The sequence below is a fragment of the Ovis canadensis genome, chromosome 18, assembly GCF_042477335.2.
Source record: "Ovis canadensis isolate MfBH-ARS-UI-01 breed Bighorn chromosome 18, ARS-UI_OviCan_v2, whole genome shotgun sequence".
Taxonomy (NCBI): domain Eukaryota; kingdom Metazoa; phylum Chordata; class Mammalia; order Artiodactyla; family Bovidae; genus Ovis; species Ovis canadensis.
In genome coordinates this window covers 58,748,950-58,775,736 of record NC_091262.1, presented here as the reverse complement: position 1 = coordinate 58,775,736, position 26,787 = coordinate 58,748,950, and the positions used below count along the sequence as shown (strand labels likewise).

The following is a 26,787-nucleotide window of genomic DNA, read 5'->3' as shown; positions in this document are numbered from 1 at the left end:
AAATCACCTAAGTAAAGCCTTTCTTAGTCAGTCAATAGAAGACAGGCAAAGTATTCTAGCTCAAGCTTTTAAAAAAATACATATTTCATAGTCTTATCTTTACCTATCCAAGGCAGTATACCTTCTCAAATATTAAACTTGTCTTGATGGTATTTAGATTGGTGTACGTCCTGCCTAACTAGTATATTTACACTTTACATTTAAGTGGGGGCCACTGGTTTCTTTATCCAGAGGGGTAATAGAGTGGAGGGTTGCATCTTGAGACTTGAGAGGAGCATATGCTGGAACATGAGCTTTCTATTGCTGTTCAAATCATGCCCTGTGAATGACTTCATTTAGGACCCACTCTGGGTCCCCCTTCTATGTTTTCTTTTAATCTTTTCTACGTCTCCTTTTGCATTGTATTACTCTTGGTCATTAGAACTCACACAATTCTTGTATTAGTTATTTGCCCTTACATCATATCTTTCCTACAAGATTATACATTTTTTGAGGTCAGGATACATTTATATTGTATCACTTACATAAGCTAATACAGTGTCTTGGCACATAAATGGAGGACAAATGTTTAACTGAATTAAATTGGTAAAATTTTAAATTAATTTCATTGTTTTCTCTTTTTTTCTTTGTGATACTTTCATAGTTTCCTTTACAATGTTTTTAATTTTTTAAAAACACAAAGTCCTATTTCATGACAGTATCCTTTACTTTCTGAATATAGCAATCAGCTTTTCACTCTCAAGTCTAGAAGTAGAAAAGAAGCAAGAAGGTGATCATGATACCAATATATGAAATTAATAATACATTAGGTAAGTTTTCAGTAGTAAACATGTAGGATAATTTTAGGAGAAGTATTATTTTGAGGTACCTTAGCCATGCTATTGATTTGATCAACTATAAGCATATAAAAAATAAACTTTGAATATGTTAATTATAATTTACTAAACATTAAAATAGTAACTTCTAAAATAGTAACTATGTATAACAATGACTAAATATCAGAAATTAAAGTAAATCTTATGTATGTAACTCAGAGAACTGAGTTATGATGGTACTGAAATTTGGGTATGGTAGTTGGGAAAATTAGATGGTAGTAGTTTGAAGTAGAGTAAAATTTTAATTTTAGGTTAGTATAAAGAATCCAGTTGTTTAAAAATTTGTATTTAATAAAAGTAAAGTCAACATTGCTATTTTTGATCATAATTTTAACAAGATTATTTTAGCTTAGCAAATAGTGAGATCTAAGAAATATAAAGACTATATAATCAGATAAAATTTCATTTTAGCTTAACAGTTAAGGTGGAATTTTGAGTTGTGAGAGTGATGGTTCAATATTGGTTGAAAATTATCCATTTTGAAAATTATCCATTCTCCTTATCCTCATTTTATCTTTGTGGGTTCAACATTTTCATCTGGGAAGTTACCGTATAGGTAGGGAAATCTATATTATCACTCAGTGTACTAATTGGAGACCAGATTAAAACACCAAATCTTTGCATTCATAATTTTTTGAAGACTTTATCCAGGCTAAAGAATATACTTACTACTGAGAGCATTTCCAAGCTTCTTCAACTGTACACTAGGTGCATTAATTTTATTAATGATTTTTTAATCACGAAGTTTTATTTTGCTAGCCACCATAGAAGTATGTTAAAAGAAGTTAAAAATAACTCGAGATTTGGATAGAATTCTAACATTTTCTGCTCCAATGTATATATGTACTTAATTTGAAAATACAGAGATGATCCCACATTGTTTCTTTAACTGAGATCATTTCATAGTATTACTGCATCCTTTGTTGAATGACTTCTTCAGACTTACTGTCTTTTAGACCCATTCTTACCTGTTAATCTGCAAATAAGCAAATGTCAAGGGCAGCAGCAAAAATGACCATTTAATACAAAGATGGCAAACATATTTTGACAATTATTTTAATTCATAAATCACATGTATTATATGCATTAAAATTAGTTTCACAAATAGAAATCACAGAGATGGGAAAGTTGTTTTAGGGGAAATTTCACTAGTAAATTCATAATCTTTGAAATTCTGGGTGATTGAACTAAATATTGATCCCTTGCATATATTTTCAGCGGCGTATTCTAAACATTACTTTTTAAAGGTGTGGTTTTTAAATATGTGGGGGTCGTCCTACAGGCATGATGACATTTTCTGACGTATACTTTCCTTTTTGGTCTTTTCTTCTGCTAAATCTTTGAATTATCCTAAGTATTAAAGAGCACGGCTGTCAAGAAAAGTATCTTCTTTTCGAGATGAATGTTTACACTAGCAAAGTATTTTATTTTAGACATGAGATTTCTAATTCTGAAGAAGAAAATTTCAAAAGGTTATTCATTTCTTATTCCTTATCTCTCGTCCCATCCTTAAAATACAAGTTAAATCTTAATCGGAATCCTTTTCCCATCGTGGAACCAAGCGCTGGTGCCAAACTTGAAGAGGAAGTCTTTTACTTTGTTAGCCATGTGTTTATGAAACCCTAGCGCTCTCCCCAGATCTTTGGGCTGATAATCGCAAACATGGAGGATGCTTCTGATTCTTCACTAGGGGTTGCTCCATTAATTAATAATGTAGCTCTCCCAGGCTCTCCGCCGTCTCTTCCTGTATCAGTGACAGGCTGTAAAAGTCATCGAGTAGCCAATAAAAAGGTAGAAGCGAGAAGTGAAAAGCTCCTCCCAACAGCTCTTCCTCCTTCAGAGCCGAAAGTAGATCAGAAACTTCCCAGGAGCTCCGAGAGGCGGGGAAGTGGCGGTGGGACGCGATCCCCCGCGCGGAGCCAGGCCGTGGCAGCGGGAGAAGCGGCTCCCGGCGGTGCGGCGGTGCGGCGAGAAGCGACCCCCCGGGGGGACAGAGCCTCCCCTCGCCGCCTTTGTAGTTGAGAAGGTGGAGAAGTGGCAGCCGGCGTGCTCGCAGGTGAGGGGCTCGGTGTGGTCGCTCGGTAGCCGGCAGGCGCCGGCAGGGAAGTGTAGGCGAGCGGGGGAACAAAGCGGAGCGGCGCCGGGGTCCGCCCGCAGCGAACTCCCTCGCGGCGTCGGGCCGGCCGGCTGCGCGCCGAGCACGTTGTGAGCCCGGCGGCGGCGGCGGCGGCGGCGGCGGCAGGCAGGGAGCGGGCGCTGGGGGAGGGGGCCGCCGCTCCCGCACCGCCCGCGGCAGGGCGTCCGGCCCCATTGTGAGCCGGCAGCCGGGCGTGCGGAGGTGGGGCGGCTCCGCCGGTTCACTACCCTGGTCGCGACAGCAGCCACCTCGGCTCGGGTGGCAGCCACGGTAGGTCAGTCACACAAAAGGCAGCCGAGCTTCCCCCGGCGCGCGGACCGGCCCACGCCGCCGCCGCCGCCGAGCGCTCCCTACCTTACCGGCTTTCCTTTCCCTCCAATTTTGATAGGGAAGCGGGGCCGGCGCGGGCGGCCGAGGGTCCGGGTGAGCCCGCGGGCGGACGCGAGATGCCGCTGCTACACCGAAAGCCGTTTGTGAGACAGAAGCCGCCCGCGGACCTGCGGCCCGACGAGGAAGTTTTCTACTGTAAAGTCACCAACGAGATCTTCCGCCACTACGAGTAAGGGCCGGGCCGGGCGCGGGGGGTGCGAGGGAGTGTGGGGACTCCCTCCCCAGCGTCCTTTTGTCTCTCTCTTTTTCCTCGCCCCGGGCGTCTGGCGGGGCGACTCGAAAGTGACGGGTGGCTGCGGGCCCGTGTTTCTCTGGCCCCCGGAGCCCGACCTGGTGACTGCGCGGGGGCCCCCGGCGGCCCGCCCGGCCGCGGCGCGCGTGAGGGACAGCCGGCCGGGGCGGAGGAGCCTTTGGTCCCCGCCGGCTGCGGGGACCGCTTCTAGTCGCGGCTGCCACCCGGCCGCCGAGCGGCGGAAACTCCCCGCCTCGCCCCTCCCCGCCGCGGCCACACGCGCGCTCCGGGGCCAGTTCCGGGATCCCCGCCCGGCGGCCGAGGGGATCCCCTCTCGGGTCAGCGGCACGGAGTCGCCGTCCCCCGGCCCGGGGAGGGAATCCCCGCCCCCGGGGGCAGGAAACGGCCGGGGCTGGGCGTCGTTTTCCCCAGTCAGGAGTGGAGCCTGACGTTGGAGCTGCCCCGAGTAGGGGCGGGGGTGCAGTGGGAGCGGAGTTGAGACTCGGGGAAGGGGGGGGTCCCCGACGGGCTGGGGGCCGTGGAGCGCGGGACACCAGAGCCTCGGCCGGCCGCCTCCGGTCCCGTGCGGCTAGGCCTTGTAGTGTGCGAAGCGAGCCGTGCGCTCTGTCACCGCCTCTTCTTGGTGACTAACCCCCGGCCCCGGGGAACTTGGCGTCTCCGCCCCCGGGAGACCGGGTGAGGAAGAAGTCGGGGCTGGGCGGGGGAAAAGGAGGGGGAGAGAGCCGGGCCCTGGGCGGGCGCCCCCTCGTTTTCACTTTTCCCGTAGCCCGGAGCGCGGCGGTGGGAGTTGGGGGAGGGGGTTAAGACAAGTTCAACTCCAACCCTAACCAGCCTCCTCTTTATCCCCTTGAGCATGTGGGCCGCCTGACATGTGCCACTCTCTATTGTTTTGATAAGAATCCGGAGCTGCTGCGTGTGTAGTTTCAACCCCTAAAATTTTAGTCCCTTGCCTGATGTATCCCAAGAGATCGCCTTGTCCTGTGACACCTAACAACGGGGGTGTTTCAGATCTCTGTTTAAGCAGGATCTCCAAGTGAGAACCTGAATTGATCAATCGCTCAAACAGTCGGACCCTCCCTTTTTCTTATGCTTTATCCTCTCCACTCAGAAGGAATCCTTTTGTGGCTTAGAAACCAAGTGTTATAGCAACCAAATAAATTGTGTGTAGGAGGCACCTTTTCTGAGTGGGGGCTTGATGGAAGGAGGGCTTTAGACATCTGCACCTGTCTAAGAAATGAGCAGTGGTTAGAAAAGACGTTTCCTTTAAGCTTTTATTTTTAAGCAAGTCCTTTTCTCCAACTCCGCAGGAGTTACACGTAAACGTGATACATCTAAAGAAGTTTTTCAGCACACAATACTTTTAAATAAATAAGAGTGCACATCTTACTCTGCTCCTGTACAGACTTGTTTTGTTACTCAAATAGAGTTCACTCTTGTAACTACTGAAGTGAATTTGGATTAAGTAACTTGACAAGGATGTTGTCTTATTTTTAAAGAAGATTTAAGTTAAAATCCTTGGTAATTCTGAATTTTTTCACACAGTTGTATTTAAAAGTGCCAACGAGATAGGAAATGGGGTTAAATTTCAAACTTTCCTTCTTTCATGTAAGCAGTCATAATTTTTGAGACGATCTTCTTAGAAGGGAGCATAAATATGACCATTATCCTCTTTGAATTAAAAACTTTTTAAATACTTAGGTTCTTGATAATTTATTGTTAATATAATCATGGAGAAATCCGAAATGCCAAATAAGGGAAGAGACTTTTGGTATTCCAAACCTACCTTCCATTAATGTTAAGGAACTGCTTCCTTTATTGTCTTATGACATTAAAAAAAAAAAACAACAGTTTTTTTTTTGGTTTGTTTGTTTTCCGTTTTCTCTGTGCTGAAGTGTTTGGATTTTTGGAAATTACGAGCAGTTTAGGGGATAGGATTGGTTTGGGAACAAAAATATTTAATCATATATCCTGAACAAAGCAAAACTAGAGATGTTCTTGGCTATTAATGTTTATGACTTTGAATTGGAAAATTAGAAGAAGATTGGCATTTGTGTTAAAATTTATTTGAATTACTTTCTCTTATATGATTACAAAGAGATTTTTCTAAAAATGCATTCATGATGAATGGTATATGGTAGTCTGCAGATAATGGTAATCTGACCCTTGCCACAAGTCTGGAGAAACTGTGATGGAAGCTTCTGTTTTCACTAATTCATTAAATTATGTGAATTTGTTTGAAGATTGTCCTTTAAGTGCATAAATTTGAATATTCTTTTGTATTTGTCTGAAGATCACTGTGCTTACCTATTTGCTCAGGTTTTTGATTTCTTGAATATAGCTTTAATCAGTCTCAAAGATTTTTGCAACAGCTCCCCACCTCATTCACTTCCCAGGCAAAGTAACTGCCTCTAACTCTGGTTAATAGAGGTTGCCAGTGACCTTTTAATTGCTAAGTAATGTTTTGTCTGTCTTACTTGATATTATAGCCTAACACTTCCTCCTTTGTCCTTCCAGCAGCAGTGGTCACCACCTCCATTTTATCTAGTGTAACATCTGCAGTTATTGCTCTGTAATGTAATGTGTTTGTTGCATCACATTTTCTCTTTTTCTAGACTGAATTCTTTGAGACAGGGACTATGACAAAGATGTATTCTTATCATAAGTGTAACCACTCATACAGTTCAAAATCCTTTATTTTTGAACTATATACTCTTTAATTAATTGCTAACTCTTGTTTGACCTGCTTTCCACAAGTAAAGAAGAACTAAAAAATAGCACATTAACTGTAGGCAAATGCATAAGCTAGAGTGCAAAAGAATGAAACTGAGCCACTGTCTTATGCCATAAACAAAAATTAACTCCAAATGGATTAAAGACTTGAACATAAGACCTGAAACCATAAAACTCCTAGAAGAAAACATAGGTGGTAAGCTCCTTGACGTAGGTCTTGGCAATGATTTTTTAACTCAATACCAAAAGTAAAGGCAAAAATAGTGGGACTACATCAAACTGAAAAGGTTCTGCACAGCAAAAAAGCATTAACAAAATAAAAAGGCAGCCTACTAAATGGTAGAAAATATTTGTAAGTCTTCTATCTGATAAGGGGCTAATATTCTAAATATATAAAGAGATCATACAATTCAACAGCAAAAAATAACAAAACAATTAGATTTTAAAATGGACAGATCTGAATAGATAGTTTTCCAAAGAAGAGATTCAAGAGCCAACAGGTGCTTTACATCTTTAATCATAAGGGACAAATGAAACCATAATGAGTTATCACCTCACACATGTTAGAATGGCTGTTATTATAATATCAGAAAGACAAAGTAATAAGTGTTGGGGAGGATGTAAAGAAAAACAAACTCTCATGCACTATTGGTAGGAATATAAATTGGTATAGCCATTATAGAAAATAATATAGGGGTTCCTCAAAAAATTACAAATAGAACTACCATATGATCCAGCAATTCCACTTCTGGGTATTTATCCAAAGAAAATGAAAACACTAATTCTTTTTTAAAAGATATATGCTGCCCCAGTGTTCATTGCAAGATAGAGAAACAGTACTAAGTGTCCACTGAAGGATAGATGGATAAAGAATACACAATAGGATTTAATTCAATCTTTAAAAAGAATGAAATCTTTCATTTGCAACAATGCCTATGAATCTTGAGGGCATTATGCTAAGTGAAATGTCTGACAGAGAAAAGCAAATACTATGTGATCTCACTTATATATGAAACCTAAGGGAAAAAATATAAGAAAAATGAAACTAATAGATAAAGCAAGCCAAATAAAGTACATAATTTACTCTCTTAAATAAACATTTATTCTATAATTTAGTTAGCTGACAATTTCATTAAAAATTTTTTTTGGTCTGTGGAAATGGAACAGTTAGGTCTGAATCCCAGAAATCCTAGTTTTGTAGGATAGGAAAATGATTTGTATTACCTAGTGACTTGACTCTCTTTAATAAAGTGACTTCTCTTTTTAGGCATTTAGACTCTTGGAATGTATTTCCCATCTTTATGTGAGTCACACTTTTCATATACAATGCAGAAATCTCTTCCACAACATCACTGACAAACCAGCTTTATGTTTCAGCCTGACTGCAATGAAAAGTGTGACTTGTTTATAAAACATCCTGTTTTCATTGTTCATCAGCTCTTCCCTTGTTGATTCAATCCTTTCTGTCCTCTTTTTGCAGATGAGAAAGCTGGGATTGGGGTAAGAAGAATTAAGTCCAAGATCAGTGTCCAAAACTACCTGTCTAGCAATTGGTGACAGTAGAGTTCTCAATCACATACCTAAGACTAGAGTTTGTGTTCTTATTTACCAACACATAATGCTTATTATATGTTCCCTGGTGGCTCAGACTGTAAAGTGGCTGTCTACAATGCGGGAGATCTGGGTTCAATCCCTGGGTCGAGATCTCCTGGAGAAGGCAGTGGCACCCCACTCCAGTACTCTTGCCTGGAAAATCCCATGGATGGAGGAGCCTGGTGGGCTGCAGTCCATGGGGTCGCTAAGAGTCGGACACGACTGAGTGACTTCACTTGCACTTTTCACTTTTCATTTTCATGCATTGGAGAAGGAAATGGCAACCTGCTTCAGTGTTCTTGCCTGGGGAATCTCCGGGGGCAGGGGAGCCTGGTGGACTGCCGTCTATGGGGTCACACAGAGTTGGACACAACTGAAGTGACGCCGCAGCAGCAGCAGCAGCAGCAATGCTTATTATATGTTCCCTGGTGGCTCAGATGGTAAAGCGTCTATCTACAATGTGGGAGACCCAGGTTCAATCCTTGGGTCAAGAAGATCTCCTGGAGGAAGAAATGGCAACCCACTCCAGTATTCTTGCCTAGAAAATCCCATGAACGGAAGAGCCTGGTAGGCTACAGTCTATGGGGTCACATGGAGTCGGACATGACTAAGCTACTTCACTAATGCTCACTAGTGAGAAGTGAATGTGTGTCTATAACACAGTGATATAAATCACATATGCTGTGGAGCCAGTGTAATGGAAACAGACAATGGAGCTGAAAACTGCTGGGGAGATGAGGAAGCCCTCAAATAGGAGATAACATCTAAGTTGGGTCCTGAAAAATGGAGCCATAATGTTTCACCTTTGTTGATTTGTACTTTAGGCTTTGTGTCTAGATTTTAAAAATCTATTGCTATTCCTCACCTTGCACTCATGCAAAGTCGCTTCAGTTGTGTCTGACTGTTTGCAACTCTGTGGACTGTAGCCCACCAGGCTTCTCTGTCCACAGGATTCTCTAGGCTAGTATACTGGAATGGATTACCATGCTCTCCTTCAGGGGATCTTCCCAACCCCAGGATCGAACCCTGGTCTCTTGCATCTCCTGCATTGGCAGGCAGGTTTTTTACCACTAGCGCCACCTGGGAATCCCATTCCTCACCTTAGGGTCTTCTGAAGATTTTAGGAGTTTACCTTGTATGTCACTATCTTAAGTCTGACTGAGGCAGCATTAAGTGCAAAGTAATATCTTGTTAAAGTATCTTTAAACTTTATATTTTTAATTGAACTCCCCCTCACCAAAACAAACGTTATTTTCCTCTTGCAGCTCTTTCTGTCTATAGGACATGTTTAGTCTACCATGCCCATAATTAGCACCTAATCTGCTCTTGTAACCCCTTCAGTGAAAGCAATTGTTAGACCAACCCATGCTGTCTTTTTAAATAGTTACTACTTTTCTAAGTTCATAAACCATACTTTCCATCCATCTATTGCATGCCATATGCTGTTTTAGTCAAGTTATGTTAGTTTTTAACCTATGGATGGGTTTCTCAGTTACTAATTATTTTGCAGATGGAGGAGTTTGCTTATGTCCCTTAGATTTTTTTCTGCAGTTTTGTGCTGAATCTTTCTTCTTGTTTGTCTAGTTAATAGTTTGGGCCATTAAGTGAATAGAGTATGCTTTGCATTTATCTTTTCTTAATTGTATTAGGTTTCTGTTTTTTATGTCACTTCGTTCTTAACCTTATTCTACTAGGTTTTTAGTTTTCTGGATACTCAGCAAGTTAACGGAAATGTTGCCCTTAGAAGTGTGTTCTTACCAGTACTTGACCTGGTAACTCAGAAGCAATTTTTCCTTACGAAATAATAGTAAAGGGCAGGGGTCATCAAACAATTTCTTAAAAGGTCAGATAGTCAGTATTGTAGGCTTTCCAGGCTGTTAGGTGTCTGTTGCACCTACCCACCTCTATGGATGTAGTGAGAAAGCAGTCATAGGCAATACCTAAATATATTGTGTTCCAATAAAAATAGAAAAACAGGTGGAAGTCTGGATTTGACCTCTGAGCTAGTACTATGCCCATTTCTAGTAAAGAGGATTGTTTATATTGTATGTATTATAGCAATCAGTTGGAGACATAATAATCTATATTAGTCTAAACTGATACAAAATAGTACTTTGTATTTTATAAATTTTTCTTCACAATAATAAAAATGTGCTTCTTGAATTTTTCATTATTTATAGCCTTATAATATTGAAATTGAAGAGGCACTGTAACCTATTCCCTAGAGTTCAGTATTATTAACAAAACCCCACACATTTGAATGAGTATGATGAATGGGTGAAGAGCAGAATTGCGCAAGTGGAAGTAAGTGAAGGTATATAATGTTAGAGATGGCGCCATGTTGGTAGGGAGTGTTGAACAGGGAGAGAGAGCTTTGGGCTTTATTTTCCCTTGCTTCCCACACCACTGTGGTAGTATGTTCTGCCTCCCTCCTCCTAATGGTGGATTTAGTGCATAGCAGGGCTATAATGTAACAGCAGCTTTGTAGAATAGATACGCACAAAGGAAACAAACAGTAGAAACCCTTTACAAGAGGCTGTGGAAACCTGGTGAAGAAAGGTAGCTCTATATCACTGGTTGTTGTTTATTTACTTGTTTAGTGGAGGCTTGTGGTACTTATACCATCCCTCTCCTTGGTACTTTGAACAGTGATAACAAATCTAAATAATGTTTATTCAGGGAGCTCAGCTCCCTGCTTTGTGATGACCTGGAGGGGTAGAATGAGGGATAGGGTGGGAGGGAGGCTCACGGATGAGGGGGGATATATGTATACATAAGCTGATTCACATTTTTGTACAGCAGAAACTAACACATTATAAAGCAATTATACTCCAATAATAAAAAATTAATCAAAATAAATAAGTAGTGTTTATTGCAGCTCAGTCTAAAGTCTTCCCCCTGCCATGGCTGCAAATACCCCAGCCTGTTAAATACCGACCTACAATGGCTAGAGCTGTGTCGTCTAATGCAGGAGCCATTGGTTATTAAGAACTTGAAATGTCACCTGTCAGAATTAAGATGCACGATAACTGTGAAATACTTACTGGATTTTGAAGACTTAGTACCAAAAAAAAAAAAGTAAAATATTTCACTATTGATTACATATTGCAATATTTTGGAATATATTGAGTTAAATAAAATGTATTGATTTCATTAGTATTTCTTTAAAAGTTTTTAAATGTGGCCACAAGAAAATTTTAAATTGTATGTGTAGCTACCATTTTGTTTTTGATAGTGTCTTAAACTAGTTGGGCTTCCCAGGTGGCTCAGTGGTAAAGAATCCACCTGCTGATGCAGGAGACGCGGGTTCTGTCCCTGGGTTGGGAAGAGCCCCTGGAGCAGGAAATGGCAACCCACTCCAGTATTCTCGCCTGGAATACTGCACATGGACGGAGGAGCTTGGCAGACTACAGCCCGTGGGGTCGCAGAGTTGGACGTGACTGAGCAGAAGCAGAGACTAGTTAATGTGTAAAATAGCTAGATTTGAAGTATATTTTTCCTTAGAGTTGGGGCTTCCCTGGTAGCTCAGTTGGTAAAGAATCTGCCTACAATGCAGGAGACCCCGGTTCGATTCCTGGGTCGGGAAGATCCGCTAGGGAAGGGATAGGCTACCCACTCCAGTATTCTGGCATGGAGAATTCCATGGACTGTGTAGTCCATGGGGTTACAAAGAGTCTGACACAACTGAGAGGCTTTCATTTCACCTCACTTCCTTACAGTTGACTGTGAATAAGGAGAGCTGATTGTAAAGTTAATGCAGATTTTTGACTGTGTGGAGATTAGCACCCCTTCTTCCTCTCTCCTCATAGTGCAGAGGTCACCTGTGAAAGTGAAAGTGAAGTCGCTCAGTCGTGTCTGACTCTTTGCGACCCCGTGGATTGTAGCCCACCAGGCTCCTCTGTCCATGGGATTCTCCAGGCAAGAGTACTGGAGTGGGTTGCCATTTCCTTCTCCAGGGGATTTTCCTGACCTAGGGATGGAACCCAGGTCTCCTGCGTTGCAGGCAGACGCTTTAACCTCTGAGCCACTAGATATAGCTTAAATTATTAGAATATCTGATGCACAGTAAATATGTGGCTTGGGAACCTATGTATGTTTCTAAAGGAAAAAGTTTAAAACTTTTTATGAAGCTTTCTAAGTGAACTGCAGTTTTAGTCAGTAAAAATTGAATAAGACCTCTTCCAAGATCTATCTGTTCATTCATTTTATTCTGCACTGTTGATAACCCTTGATTGGGTATGTCTCTTGCCTTTCACTTAGCTAATAAATTATTTATCTGACATAGATTTTATTATAAAAATCAGATTATATTCACTGTTTTTTCTCTCTGACATATTTTTTCTTCAACTCTACTTTTCCATTTCATCCTAACTGCCACTTCCTCCCAAAGGTATTTCCTAGCATTTCTTGATCTTTCGTGCCTGTCTCTCCTTGTTCCCTTCCTCTGAATTCCCAAAGGATATCTGCCTCTGTCTAGTAAAGATAATCACTTTTTACTTTGTATTTTAATGATGTGCACCCATTATCTCCATTACTAAAGTGTACATACTTCAAAAGGATTTTCCTTTGTACTGAATTAGTCTGGGTTTTCCAGATGGCGCTAGTGGTAAAGAACTCGCCTGCCAGTGCAGGAGACCCGAGAAACGTGGGTTCAGTCCCTGGATCAGGAAGATCCCCTAGTGGGAGGGCATGGCAAACCACTCTAATATTCTTGCTTGGAGAATCCCATGGACAGAGGAGCCTGGCAGGCTACAGTCCACAGGGTCTCAAAAGAGTCAGACACAACTGAAATGACTTAGCATGCAGGCACAGTCATATAACTGGGCTTATATGTATTATCTCTGTAGATCTCATTTATGTTAAGGTATGATTAGTTTCTCTTTACTTCTATAGGTTTTATTTTTTGTTGTTCTTATAGACTACAAATATACAAATGAAACTATCTTAATGGAATTACTCCAAATCTTTGGAAATCAGACCCTACTGTAAGGGTAACCCATACAGATATACTAATGAGGAAATACACATGTAATAGTTTTTAACAATTTTTAGAATGACAGTAGAAAGAAAGGTGAATCTCAGGAAGGAGAAAAAGTTAGAGAATTGTGAGTTATGTTGGTTACACATAATTGCTGAAAAGGAGACCAAAATATAGAAGAGGGCAAAATATTTACCCAAATCCTGCCACTTAGAGGCAACTATTGTTCATCTTTTTTGCATATTTCTAACCTTTTCCATTTAAAAGTATTTTTGTTAACAAAAACATAAATCAGTTCAGTTCAGTCGCTCAGTCGTGTTCAACTCTTTGCGACCCCATGAATTGTAGCACGCCAGGCGTCCCTGTACATCACTATCTCCTGGAGTTCACTCAGACTCACGTCCATCAAGTTGGTGATGCCATCCAGCCATCTCATCCTCTGTTGTCCCCTTCTCCTCCTGCCCCCAATCCCTCCCAGCATCAGAGTCTTTTCCAATGAGTCAACTCTTCGCATGAGGTGGCCAAAGTACTGGAGTTTCAGCTTTAGCATCATTCCTTCCAAAGAACACCCAGGGCTGATCTCCTTCAGAATGGACTGGTTGGATCTCCTTACAGTCCAAGGGACTCTCCATAGTCTTCCCCAACACCACAGTTCAAAAGCATGAATACTTATCATAAAAATTCAAATAGGGACTTTCCTGGTGGTTGAGTGGCTGAGACTCCACACTCTCCATTGCAAGGGGCACGGGTTCAGTTCCTGGTCAAGGAACTAGATCCCACATGCCACAAGTAAAGATCCTGCATGCCTTAACAAGGATCAAAGATCCCATGTGTTGCAACCAAGACCTCGAGCAATCAACTAAATACTTTTAAAAATTCAAACAATATGGAAATATTTAGAATAACAAATTTTCTTTTCTTCCTTCCCAGTTCCTCCTTTCTCCATAGGGAACATCTGTTTATGGTATTTGTATAAATGCAAACCTTTGCACATTTTTGCTATTATATTAATGCATGTGGAATTATATCATTCAGTGATTGAGTTTTTTCTACTTAATATACGTTAGAAGTCTATCTCTATACTAGATCTCTTGCATTTTAAAAATGACCGAATTAAAGTTTTAAAGAGAAGTCAGTGCCATAGTAAGAGATCCCAGCAGTGTAGAAAAACACTGAGTAGAACAGTCCCTTAATCCCATCCCCATTTTGTAGCTGTTACCTTGATTTTTGTATTAATATAACATATAATATATTTAGTATGATAACTCCAGAAATATTTTATGCTTTAAGTCATTTCTCTACTTTCCTTCCATCTTTCTTTTTTTTATTTTAACACAGGTGGACCATATTCTATATATTGTTTTGATAAGCTCTTTTTATATATTTACTTATTACATTTTTTGGGGAGTATAGTTGATTTACAGTGTTGTATTAGTTTCAGGTTTGCAGCAGAGTGCCTCAGTTATACATGTATGTATATCTACTTTAGATTCTTTTCCTATAATAGGTTGTTACAGAGTATTGAGTAGAATTCCCATGCTATTCAGTAGATCCTTGTTAGTTATCTATTTTATATATAGTAGTGTGTCTATGTCCATCCCAATCTCCCAATTTGTCCCACCTACTTTTTCTCTTGGGAACCATTAGTTGTCTTGGTAAGCTTTTACTCTGAAAAAAATATAGGATGGAAGCAAACTGGAAAGTTGTCTTTTCTGTTTACATTATTTAAGAACTCTCATACTGTTTAATGACTGTGAGTTTTCATTGTATGAAGTACTATAATTTATTTAATTTTTCTCTTATTGTTAGATGCGTAGATTTCCCAGTTTTTCACTATTATGTTAAACCCTTTCAAAATTCATAGTCAAGTGCTTGAATTCAATGTTCGACTGCTTTGGAACAGAAAGCTTAAAAATTAGAAGGAAAAAGAAAGGCTGAGTTTATTTTGTTTCACTCAGTTTCAAAACTGATAGAAATCACAGTCCAATTTTGGCTGAATGTACCTTTAAATTGAAAACTATAAATGTCTAGTTTAAATATACTTTTTCTTATGTTTGTATTAATGTATAATTTTTGTATGAGTTGTATGATTCTGTATAATATTTTGCAATAAAGTCTCAATCCTTTGTCAGCCTTTAATATAAAACTTGTGAAATGATAGGAAATGCATTTTTGTTTTTGTTTTTGAATCAGTGACTTTTTTGAGCGAACCATTCTGTGCAACAGTCTTGTGTGGAGCTGTGCTGTGACGGGCAGACCTGGACTCACCTATCAGGAAGCACTTGAGTCAGAAAGAAAAGCGAGACAGAATCTTCAGAGCTTTCCAGAACCACTAATTGTTCCAGTTTTATACTTGACCAACCTCACCCATCGTTCACGCTTACATGAAATTTGTGATGATATTTTTGCGTACATCAAGGATCGATATTTTGTTGAAGAAACTGTGGAAGTCATTAGGAACAATGGTGCAAGGTAAAGTACTTTTAATTTTTTCTTTTGATATACATACATTCCCATTGCTCAGATACACAAGCAGATGAAATGAGGAAAAGCTTACCTTTTACTACTTTCTGGCTACCATGTTATCCTCCCCTCAAATAACCCTTGTTTTAACAGTTTCATATGTATTTCTCCAAAGCTGATTTGGTGTAGACCACCAAAAGCGTGTACACACACGCATACACACACACAGTCTCGTGCTGCTTTCAACGCGAAAGGTAACATACTGAATTTTATACCTTGTTTCACTCAAAATATCTTGAAGATTGGTTTATTACTTTATAAACCATTTTCCTTCTCTTTTTCATTTACTGTGTGTTCTATTATATCAGAGTTTCATCTCTTTTTTACCAGTAAAAAGATCTTAGATAAATGTATCTACTATGTTGTCATTATATTATGTATTAAATATGCCTATATTTCTTGCTGGGTTTTAGTAGTTCTTGATAAGATGAGGACTACATTTTTGATAAGATGAGAATTTTTGCTAAGTTCTCTTCTCCTTTACCCAGAAAAAAGTGGATTTTTCATATATGAAATTTAAAATGAGTTTATCTGTGGCAGTAAGTTAAAAATTACCTGCTTTTCTGAAATGTTAAGAATTTATGAGTGGCTAGTCACTGATACTTATTATAGTAATCTATTTGCATTAAAACTTTTTATATCCTCTTTTGAGGCAGTGAGTCTTTTGGGATGCCTTTTTTCCCCTTTGTTAATCTGAATGCAAATTTCTTTTTGAATTTTAAACTTCAGCAGCCAAAACTTATTATATATGTTCTTAATTATATGTCAATAATTATGTTCTTTATTATTTTATTTTGGAGAATCATCATGAATTTATGTGTAATTTAATAATCCATATAATCCATTTCACTTGTTAAATGCTACTCTGTATGAATGTTAAAAAGCCAAAAGATATTTATGTTTGAATTTGATTTTGGTGAATTACTGAACAAGTTCTTTTTTTAACTGTAGAAGTGAAAAGTGGTAAATATTGAAGCATTTTTCATTTGTCTCCTGACATTTAGTAAAAAACATATCTTTATTTTCAAGAGGAAAGATTGGTATGTCACCAGTAATCCCACCAAGAACATACCAATCTGTATTACGAAAAGGGCCTATTTGGAGATGAGGGCAATTTTTTTCTCCTTATAGTCATTATTTTATTTGACTTATGCCAATAGTGTTTTTTAACTTATAAATCATTGCGATACATTAATCTTTAACACTAGGTTAAATATGGCTTACATCTAGGAATATAGTTGTTTAGTGTTTTTTGCATAGCTTTTTTTAGTTATACCAACTATCTTTAGGTTCAGGTAGTTATTGCTTTAATCACAGTGGTAAACTAGGATACATTGTAGAAATGGGAAATCTGAGAGTCACAATTTTGTTGATTATTCATCAGAAACACACTTCTTCTGCCTTACGAATCTTTTAAATGGTAAAGTATAAGAAATTGATATTTTTCTGAGTAATTTAAGGCTTTATTTTCATAATACATATTGGCTGTTCTTAATCTGCGTGTGAAAGGAGAAATCATTGATGACTCAATCTTTACTTTTTGCCTTTAGCAGCTGGGTGGATGATAAGATGCAGAGGCCTCGGGAAGTAATACTGTCAGAGTCTAGCCTTCTTCACTGTCATCTCAGGCGTAGATATTTCTGATTGCTCTGATTTTGTCTTTCATGCACATACTGCTTAGGTGATTCATGAGTATCACTTAGAGGGTAGACGCCAGTTATTGGGGATGTAGAAAGCATTAAGATGTCCTTTAAGAGTTCAGTTAAGGGAGAGACAAACATGCCAACTTGTGGGATATTAAAAAACATATGAATGAGGTGATTCAGGAGCAACCAGGTCCAGAGTGCCTGTAGAGGCTAGGCCTGGGTTTCTTCACGTTAACACTGGTTATTTTGGTCTTTTCATCTTTGCCAGATTTGATGATATCTCAGTGTTTAATATGCTTTTCAGGTCCTTCGCTCATTTTTCTTTTGGTTTGTCTATGATTAGTAGATTTCTGAGAGGGCTATTAAATATGAGGCATATTAAACTTTGTCACTTTGTTGCAAATATTTTTGTTTCATTTTTTGCTTTTTTTTAATATTCAGTAAATGTAAAGTTAAAAGGACTTTAAAAATATGTATAAGGAATACTAGTAGAATTAAGGAATAATGAATAAAAATTCTATAAATACACATTCACCACTTGGTTTTAATAAAATATCTTTGTCTTTGATGTTTGTTTATAGTTTGAGAAAAAGTATAATTTTTTAGTTTTATAGGAAGCAGAATTGTGTGATACTGAAGGTTTAGGCTTTGGAGTCAGACTGACCTTGCTGGACAATGACATCTTTTCAGGTTTTCGTGAGGCTAAAATGAGAGCGTGGCTGGAGCGATGGCGGGGGGCGGGGGATTTGAATTGCTGTATAAATAGAATATAGTGGCATTTTACTGGGGGAATAATGCTGCTGTTGGCCCACAAGTCTTATATGGAAGTTAGTATTTTTCTTCTATTATTGGCTAGTTTTTCTATTACTTTATATTATAATTAAGCTTCAAGCCTGACTTCAGATTTCTGCAACCTTAGGTACTATTTTCTGCATACACCCTTATCTTTTTCACTTAAATTTCAGTTTAAATAACTTTAACATATATTAAACTTGACTAAATTTCCTTTGGTTGGAATTGTACCACCCCCATCTATTTGTTATGGGCATGAACTTGGACAAACTCCATGAAATTTAGGGGAGAAGCCTGGTATGCTGCAGTCCATTGGGTCGCAAAGAGTTGGACATGACTTGGTGCCTGAACAACAACATGTATTTGTTACTTGTGCCCATGTCTCCTTCATTGGCAGGAGGATTCTTCACCAGTGAGCCACCCAGAAAGCGTTTGAATTCAGTTTTGAGGTGATGATGCTAGTGGTAAGGTTCTGGTGTCCTCTGGGTAGGCTAGTGCAAACCTAGCTTCAGTGATGAGAGAAGCGTTACATTGTTTCCTCAGTGTCTCTGTTGACTTTAACTGCAGGCTCCTGTGGCCTTTGTACCTAATTGTGTCTTGAGGCTTATCCTTAGGAGGCTTATTTGGAGAATTCAGTGGGTTTCTCTCAGAGGCTGAGAAATAGCAGGCACTATCTTCATGGGGATCCATAGGATCCACAGTATGAGATATCTGTGTTCTTACTCCCTCTTGCCACTCTCTGAAAGTTAGAGTGTGAAGTTAGGAGAATTTTCTTCCACAGTACATATATTTTTATCCACCTTTGCTCTTAAAGTTTATTGAGATATAATATTCACACACTGTAAAATTCACCCAGTGTACAACCCAGTGGGTTTTAGTTATGTGACTGTTTCTGCTATCTAATTCCAGCATATTTTCATCACCCCGGTAAATCCTGTACCAATGAACAGGCCCTCCCAACTGCATTTTCCCTCAGCCCCTGGCAACCACTAATCTATTTTCGGTCCCTATGGATTTGTCTATTCAGGATATTTCATGTATATGAAATCATAAAGTATGTACCTTTCTTTTCTGTGTTTGATTTCTTTCTCTTAGTGTCATGTTTTTCAGGTTCATCTGAGTTGTAGTATGTATCAGTATTTTATTTCTCTTTATTAATAAATTCTGCTGTATGGCTCTATCACATTTTGTTTATCCATTCATCAATGGATAGATAAATTTGAGTCATTTCCATTTTTGGACAATTATAAATAATGTTGTTACAAGCATTCCTGTACAAGTTTTTGTGTGGACATATGTTTACAGTTTTCTTGGGTATATACATAGAAGTAGAATTGTTCGGTCATATGGTAACTCTATCTTTAGCATTTAAGGCATCTTCCAACTTTTTTAAGCAGCTTCATCATTTTACATTCCTGCTAGCAATGTATGAGAGTTCCAGTTTGTCCACGTCCTCACCAAGCCATACATATTTATTTATTATTGTAAATCTTTTTTTAAAAACATTAGTTTATTTTAATTGGAGGCTAATTACAGTATTGTGGTGGTGTTTGCTATACGTTGACATGAATCAGCCACAGGTGCACATGTGTCCTCTGCATCCAGAACACCCCTGCCACTTCCCTCCCCACCCTATCCCTCTGGGTTGTTCTAGAGCCCTGGCTTTGAGTGCCCTGTTTCATCCTTCAAACTTGCACTGATCATCTGTTTTACTTCTGGTAATATACATGGTTCAGTTCTATTCTCTCCAATCATCCCACCCTCACCTTCTCCCACAGAGTCGAAAAGTCTGTGTCTCTTTTGCTGTTTTGCATATAGGGTGGTCATTACCATCTCTCTAAATTCCATATATGTGCATTAATATACTGTATTAATGTTTCTTTTTCTGACTTACTTCATTCTGTGTAATAGGCTACAGTTTAATCCACCTCATTAGAACTGACTCAAATGTGTTGTTTTTTATAGCTGAGTAATATTCCATTGTGTATATGTACCACAACTTCTTTATCCATTTGTTTGCAGATGGACGTTGTCCATCTGTTTTGTTTTACCATCCTAGTGGGTGTGAAGTGGTTTCTCTTTGTAGTTTTGATTTGCATTTCCCTAGTGGCTGATAACGTTGAACATCACTTTATGTGCTTGTTGGTCATTTGTGTATTTTCTTTGGAGAAATGTCTACTCTGGTCCTTTGCTCATTTTAATATTGGGTTATTTATCTTTATTACCAAGTTCCAAGAGATCTTTGTGATTTTGGGTACAAGTACCTTAGCAGATACGTGATTTGCAAATATTTGCTCCCTTTCTGTGAGTTGTCTTTTCATATTCTCGATGGTACCGTTTGCAGCATCATTTCCCTTTGCTTTTAAGCTTTTGTGTCAAAAGTATCTACCTTTTGTTTCTATCTCTGTTGGCAGAATTTAGCAGTAGTCCTAAAGACCTCTTCATCTATTAGAATTAGATTTACTGGAAAGAACGTGCTACATTACAGAGAAGTGGATGGGCCCCTTCTTAGGCTGAATTATTTCAGTATGGGTACTCTGGATCTCCTCACTTGAGTATTCTTATTGTCTTGTTTAGTGTTGGATATTCCTCCCTCCTTTCTTTTTTGCATCTTAAGATTAGGTGCTTCCCTCCTCACCAGAACTTTCTGTTTTGAAATTAGCAATCAAGCTGACAGATTCTTCTAGAAGATCCTTTGTCATTTCTGTGTTAGATAAAGGGAACAGCAGGCTACCTTACTGAACCACACCAGTTTAGTTCTTTATACAGCCATCTGCATTATCACCAGCTTGCCTGCCAGTCATGCTGAAATGTTTTCTGCTACTTCCTTGGAGCCTATGGGAGAAGTGAAGGGATGAGTGGTCTTGTGAAAAAACCACCAAACAGTCAGGTCTGTGAATTCTTAAATAACTACCAGATGTTTGTATATACATTACATCAGCAGATATGAAGCAGGGACTTATGGTTTCCATTTACAGATGAGGAAACAGATCCAAAGAAGTGATTTTTGGGGGGGTAATTTTTTTAGCATATATATACTGATACCTGCTATTTACTTACACTGGTTCCAGATACTGGAGACTAAGCAGTGTACAGAACAGAGTCATGGACTGTCCATTCCAATCTTACAAGTCATAAATGGTAGGATTTAAATTCAGATAGGCCTGACTTACAGATTATTTCTTTTTCTGTATCACTGTGTCCTTGGTTTTGGATTCTGCCGTCTGTGACTAGCTGTGTAGTTCTGTGCACGTGATTTAAACTCGAAGTTTCAGTCTGTTTTTCATGTATTAAATGGACCCCTGACTTACAGGGTGACCTCATGGGATAAAATGGCATAATGAATGTGAACTTTTAAAAGCTATGTTAATATAGCTGTAATATAATATAATATTGCTGTAATTGTCTTGTTAGCATTTGAATGTGTTTATCGGTGGCCATGCAGTTGTGTTTTTTTATTTATTTTTAATTGAGGAATAATTTCTTGACAGTATTATGTTGGCTTCTGTCATACATCAACATGAATCAGCCATAAGTATACATATGTCCCCTCCCGCTTGAACCTCCCTCCTCCCTCCCACACCATCTCACCCCTTTACGTTATAGAGAGCCATGTAGTTTTATTGTTTTATTTTTGTTTGTTGGCACATGCTAGTAGTGATGTGGGGCTAAACAGTAGGCACCTGACACTGTAACTTTGAATCAAATTTCTGTTACAACTCTGAAAGGAAACCCCACAGTGACATCCAAGTTTCAACTAACTTTACCATCTCTTTTTTAACTACCTTGATAACCATTGTTTAATGAAAGGTTAGGAGGATGATGAGCTAGAGCTCAAATTCTTGCATGATAAACTCATCTTTTGTCCCTAACCCTAGAACTAGAGAAATTAGGAAAAAGGAGGTAGAAATCACACAACAAATAAACATTTTGGACTGTTGAGTCATCATTCAGTGTAAAGAAACACCTATAGAGTTTGAAAGAATTTTTTAAAATGAGTCAATTATAATTTTATATTTGGTAATTTTTTTTTTTTAGTTAAAGTAGGCTTTGGGCAGCTTGTTTTCAGGCATTTTACAAGCACAGTCAGGATGTTCTGGAAGCTGAAAGATTCATAGGAAATGTGAAGCAACAGGTGTGAGAAGGTACTTCTAAAAGTAGATATACTGACAGCAGCAAGGAATGGCACCTTATAACAAAGGAGGAGATCGACTAAACATTAACTCCAAAATATACTGACCTGGCTCAGTATATACTTTGATAAAGTTTGAAGACATTGCAGAATGGCAGTGTGCTAGATGCTTTCATTTTAATTCTCATGATATTGATGGGTGACTCAGAACTTCTGAAAGGTTATTTTCATGTTGGTATTTACCTAAAAGAGTTGAAAACTTATGTCTGCATAGAACCTGCACATTATTGTTTCTAGCAGCTTTATTAATAATTGCCATAAGTTGGAAGCACCAAAATATCCTTTAGTCAGTGAATGGGTAAATAAATGCAGTACATCCAGACAATGGAATATTAATTCAGTGCTAGAAAGAAATGAGCCTTCAAGCATGAAAAGACATGAATGAACCTTAAATGCATATTACTAAGTGAAGCCAATCTGAAAAGGATACATATGGTAGGATTCTAACAATATGACTTTCTAGAAAAGGTAAAATGTGAAAAAGATCAGTGGTTGCCAGGGGTTGAGAAGGGTGAAAGGGAGATGGATAGGTTGAACTTGGAGGATGTTTGAGGCAGTAAAAATATTGATGTTGCTATAATAATGGACATATTTGTCCAAACCCATAGACTGTACAGCACCAAGAGTGAAACTTAGTAACTGTGAACCTCAGGTGATAATGATGGTCAGTGAATGTGCATTGATTATAGCAAGTGTTACTTCTCTGGTGTGGGGTGCTGAAAGAGAAGGAGGTTATTCATGTGTTGGGCAGGGAGTGTATGGGAGATATTTGTGTCTTCTTCTCAGTTTTGCTGTGAATCTAAAACTGCTTTAAGAAAACATGGTCTTTAAATTTTAAAAAGTAATATACTCTGCTTATTAAGACTGAACTTTCTCATTTTTAAAAAATCTGCTTTTTTTCCCTATAAAAATTCACATGTAGCAGAGAAAAGTAAAAGGTGAAGGCCTGGAATATATTTCCCAAATGCTCCTTTCAGAGGTAACCATGGTCCAAAAAAATAGTGCACAGTTTTGGGGAGGTTTTTTGTATATAACACTAAATTTTTTTCTTTTAAAGTAACTTTTTCAGTTAGTGATGGTTTGGATAGTTTCTTATATTAGAAAACCATGCACACTGTTTCTAGCTGATTTTTGCATGAACTAGCTAAACTGTTTAAAAAGCTTAATTGGAATATTGCTTTTTCTGAGGGTGGAGAAAGTTATTTCGTTTGTTAAACCTTGTGTGAATTTGCTCTTTGAAAATAATGACCTGCATTTTCTTTCACATAATCTGTGACTTAATGACAGACCTTTTCTCCAGCGTAGGTTAAATCAGTACAAAAGCAGAATTAGATTTGCACCAGAGTTTCCCCTGTAGCTAGATTTTCCAAATACTATCCCCATACTATTTAGATTTAACGTTTCAAAATGTTCTCTAATTAAGCATAAGAGACTATATATAGTTCAATATTGTTTTTAGAACTGCTTTGTAAAATGAAGATTATGAAATTCCTTTTAATCTTACAAACTGATATCAATTTTGGCATGAAATAGGGACCAACCACCTAGTTCCTAGAACTCTTATCTATTCAGCTATCAAGGTGTATTCCCTGTGGCTTTCTATGTCGCATTGCTGGGTTGCTTCAAGCACTTCAGTCTAATGAAGTAAGAGAAGATTAGCACATAAACCGAAAATATAGAAAGTAGGTCCTTATTATATATTAGAATTGGAAATGAGAAAATAAACTTTTTATCTTTATGCTCTTTTTTGTGCTAACCTAAATGATATTAGTGAGTCATAATGCATTAATTAAAATGCATTAATATTGGGACAAAGGGAAATACTAAATATATTGAGATAAGAGGAACATAAATGGTATAAGTAAGGAACAATACAGTTATTTTTATTTTAAACGATATGTGCTTGGATATCAGTGACTGGATCCAGGTGAGATTAATCCAAGAAGAAGTTTTCAGAAAAGTGTTTTTTGACTAGAAATTTGAAGACAGAGAAAAATAAAAATTAGCAGAAAGGATTGAGGGGGGAAGGCTTCTTCTTTAGGTACTGAGATAGAGCGTATAACTTTTATTGGGCACACCATGCGGCATACACAACTGCCTTGACCAGGGATCGAACCCATACCCCCTGCAGTGGAAGTGCAGAGTCTTAACCACTGGACCACCGCGGAAGTCCATAGTGTATAAATTTTAACAACATATATTAGTTAAGTTTAGTATAGTTCTTTCAGATAAAGGCTTTCTATTGGTCAGCTTACTCAGCTGCCCTTTTAAGATCAAAGTTCCTGGTTCTTAGGCAAGGAGAGTCCTAAGGAACATCCCCAAATTGATGTTTCAGTCTTTAATTGCTGATGACCCTAGTATGTTGATGATAAATAATTATTAATAGGGGAAAAAAGGCTGTTTGGGATAGCTGTTCGTTCTTTGGAATTCTAAGTTAGAATGGAACCATATTCTTTAGATGTAAATTATTGTATATACCAGAGACGCAGACTTACAACCTGACTACTGTATTGTTGCAAGCTTAACAGTTAAAATTTAGAATTCTTATTTACTTGTATAATAATGTAAATTGAGAGGCCATCCTCAGAAACACTTTTTATACCCTAAAAATCCCTATTAAGTAGTCACAAAAATAAATGAATTTGTCTTTCTAAACATGTTTAATTCAAATAACATATAAAACTTCTGTTGTAAATTTTCTGTATGGACTCAACTGCCTGATGCTTAACAAAATAGTTCAGTTAAGTTTGGACTGATCATACAGACGTATTCATTTTCTTCAGTGTTCTAAGGACCTTCACATTTGCATTGGCCATTAGGAGCATCTGTCTAATGCCTCTCAAAAGTCTTTGGTAAATATTGGAGGAGGGTAGTTGGTGCATGTGTGCGTGCTAAGTTGCTTCAGTTGTGTCCAACTCTTTATGACCCTATGGACTGTAGCCTGCCAGGCTCCTCTGTCCATGGGATTCTCCAAGTAAATATACTGGAATGGGCTGCCATGCCCTTCTCCAAGGGTGGTTGCTTCTGTGGCAGTTTCTTTATTAATCCCTTGTGCTAATGCAAAGTCCAAGAGTCAGCTGAGTCTCTACCACGGCTTATGATCTCTATCAAGGGAGTCTTACTTATAGTAAGACAAAGTGATAAAGATAGGGGATGGCAAGTAAATTGAGGTCACCTCTTTTCTTATATAAAAGGAAATCAGTGTTTACTTCAGTTCATGTCTTGTTTAACTGATTAGCAGCGCGATGTCTGTAGAATGGTAGTAGTCCTAAAGTTCTTAGTTCACTGTGGCCAGAGAATATTAGAGACAAATCTCACTAAAGAGAGGAGACTATAGCTACTTCTGCCCTGAAATCTCTGTTAGGAATAGAAGGGAAGTCCATTTCTGTGTGGTTGTTACACAGGCTCAGGTCTGGGAAATTAGAGGCCTTCTGAATAAAATCTCTCTCCTACATCATCTTCTACTTCCTATGTGGTCTGTTTCATTTGGCCAATATAAGATCACAATGGTTCCAAATAACTGTTTTGAAAATGAAGTTATCTGTCTTTCTTAGACCAATTCAGAGACTATCCAAAAATAAAAGTTAAAGAGAACTTAGAGAAATGACATAAGCTAAAATAATCTCCAGTGAACGGAAAAGGGGTGATAAAAGTACAAAAAAAGTCTACTCATCACTAAAGGCCAGGCAAGGTCCTTTGTTTAACTTAAAAACATATGCCAAGAGAGTGATTCTGAGCAGATATTGGCACACCTTTTTGAAAATAAAGAGCCAGATAGGAAATAGATAGACTTTGATGTCCATATGGTCTCCAGCACAGCCAGCCATAGATAATATATACGTGAGCATGGCTCTATTCTAGTAATTATTTATGGACACTGAAATTTGAATTTCATATTATTTTCATGTGTCACAAAGTATTCTTATTTTTATTTTAAGCCATTTTAAAATGTAAAAACCATTCTTGGCTCATAAACCACACAAAACAGGTAGTGAGTTGAATCTGGCCCTTCGACCATAGTGTGCTGATTCCTGGTAGAAAGGAAAGATTACTTACTGCTTTAAAAAGGGTTCTAGAATAAAGTTTCCAGAGATCCCCTTTTAATCTGGAACCTCAGAGTATAGCATAAAGAGGTGGCTTTATGTAGTGGAAAAACCTTTTGGAACCAACCTGAGTTACTAGTGTTGGGAATCTTCTTTCCTCATCTGTAAAACAGTGTCTCCATTCGTATAGAGGTTGTATTTGGTTAGCTTTTGCTGCATAACAAACCATCCCGCAAAATTTAGTGGCATAAATCAATAAACATTCTCATGTTTCCTAGTTGACTGGAATGTTCTTATTATCTGGAGCTAGATTGTCTAAATTGCTTACTCTGGCCCTACATGTCTGGGGCCTCAGCCCAGGGTGGATATTTTCTTGTGGCCTCTTATCAAGAGACTAATCCAGACTTGTTCCCAGGGTAGGAATAGAGTTCCCAGCAGCAAGAGAAGGCAAAGCTGCAGTGTGCAAGCACATATCAAGCCTCAGCTTGCTCCATGTTTGCTAGTGTCATAGACCAGCAAGTCACATGAGCAAATCTAGAATTAATGTGCGAGGGGATCAAGGAGATGGGGGCCATAACTGCAGTAGTCTGTCACAGTGGTTAATATTTTTTGGCGCCCAGCATAGTGCCTGGCAC

The 26,787-nt window shown here is 38.7% G+C and overlaps 1 protein-coding gene across 2 annotated transcripts in view; it reads left to right on the top strand.

The window, feature by feature from the left end:
- Window positions 1–2,502: 2,502 nt before the first annotated feature.
- BAZ1A (bromodomain adjacent to zinc finger domain 1A) overlaps window positions 2,503–26,787 on the top strand; it is an 89,316-nt gene continuing 65,031 nt past the window's right edge. For both annotated transcript variants that reach the window (XM_069558706.1, XM_069558705.1), the window contains exons 1-3: window positions 2,503–2,931; window positions 3,401–3,571; window positions 15,150–15,428. In XM_069558706.1, the coding sequence (XP_069414807.1) occupies window positions 3,459–3,571; window positions 15,150–15,428 (392 nt within the window). In that variant the 5' untranslated portion in view covers window positions 2,503–2,931; window positions 3,401–3,458. The remainder of the gene's footprint in view (window positions 2,932–3,400; window positions 3,572–15,149; window positions 15,429–26,787) is intronic.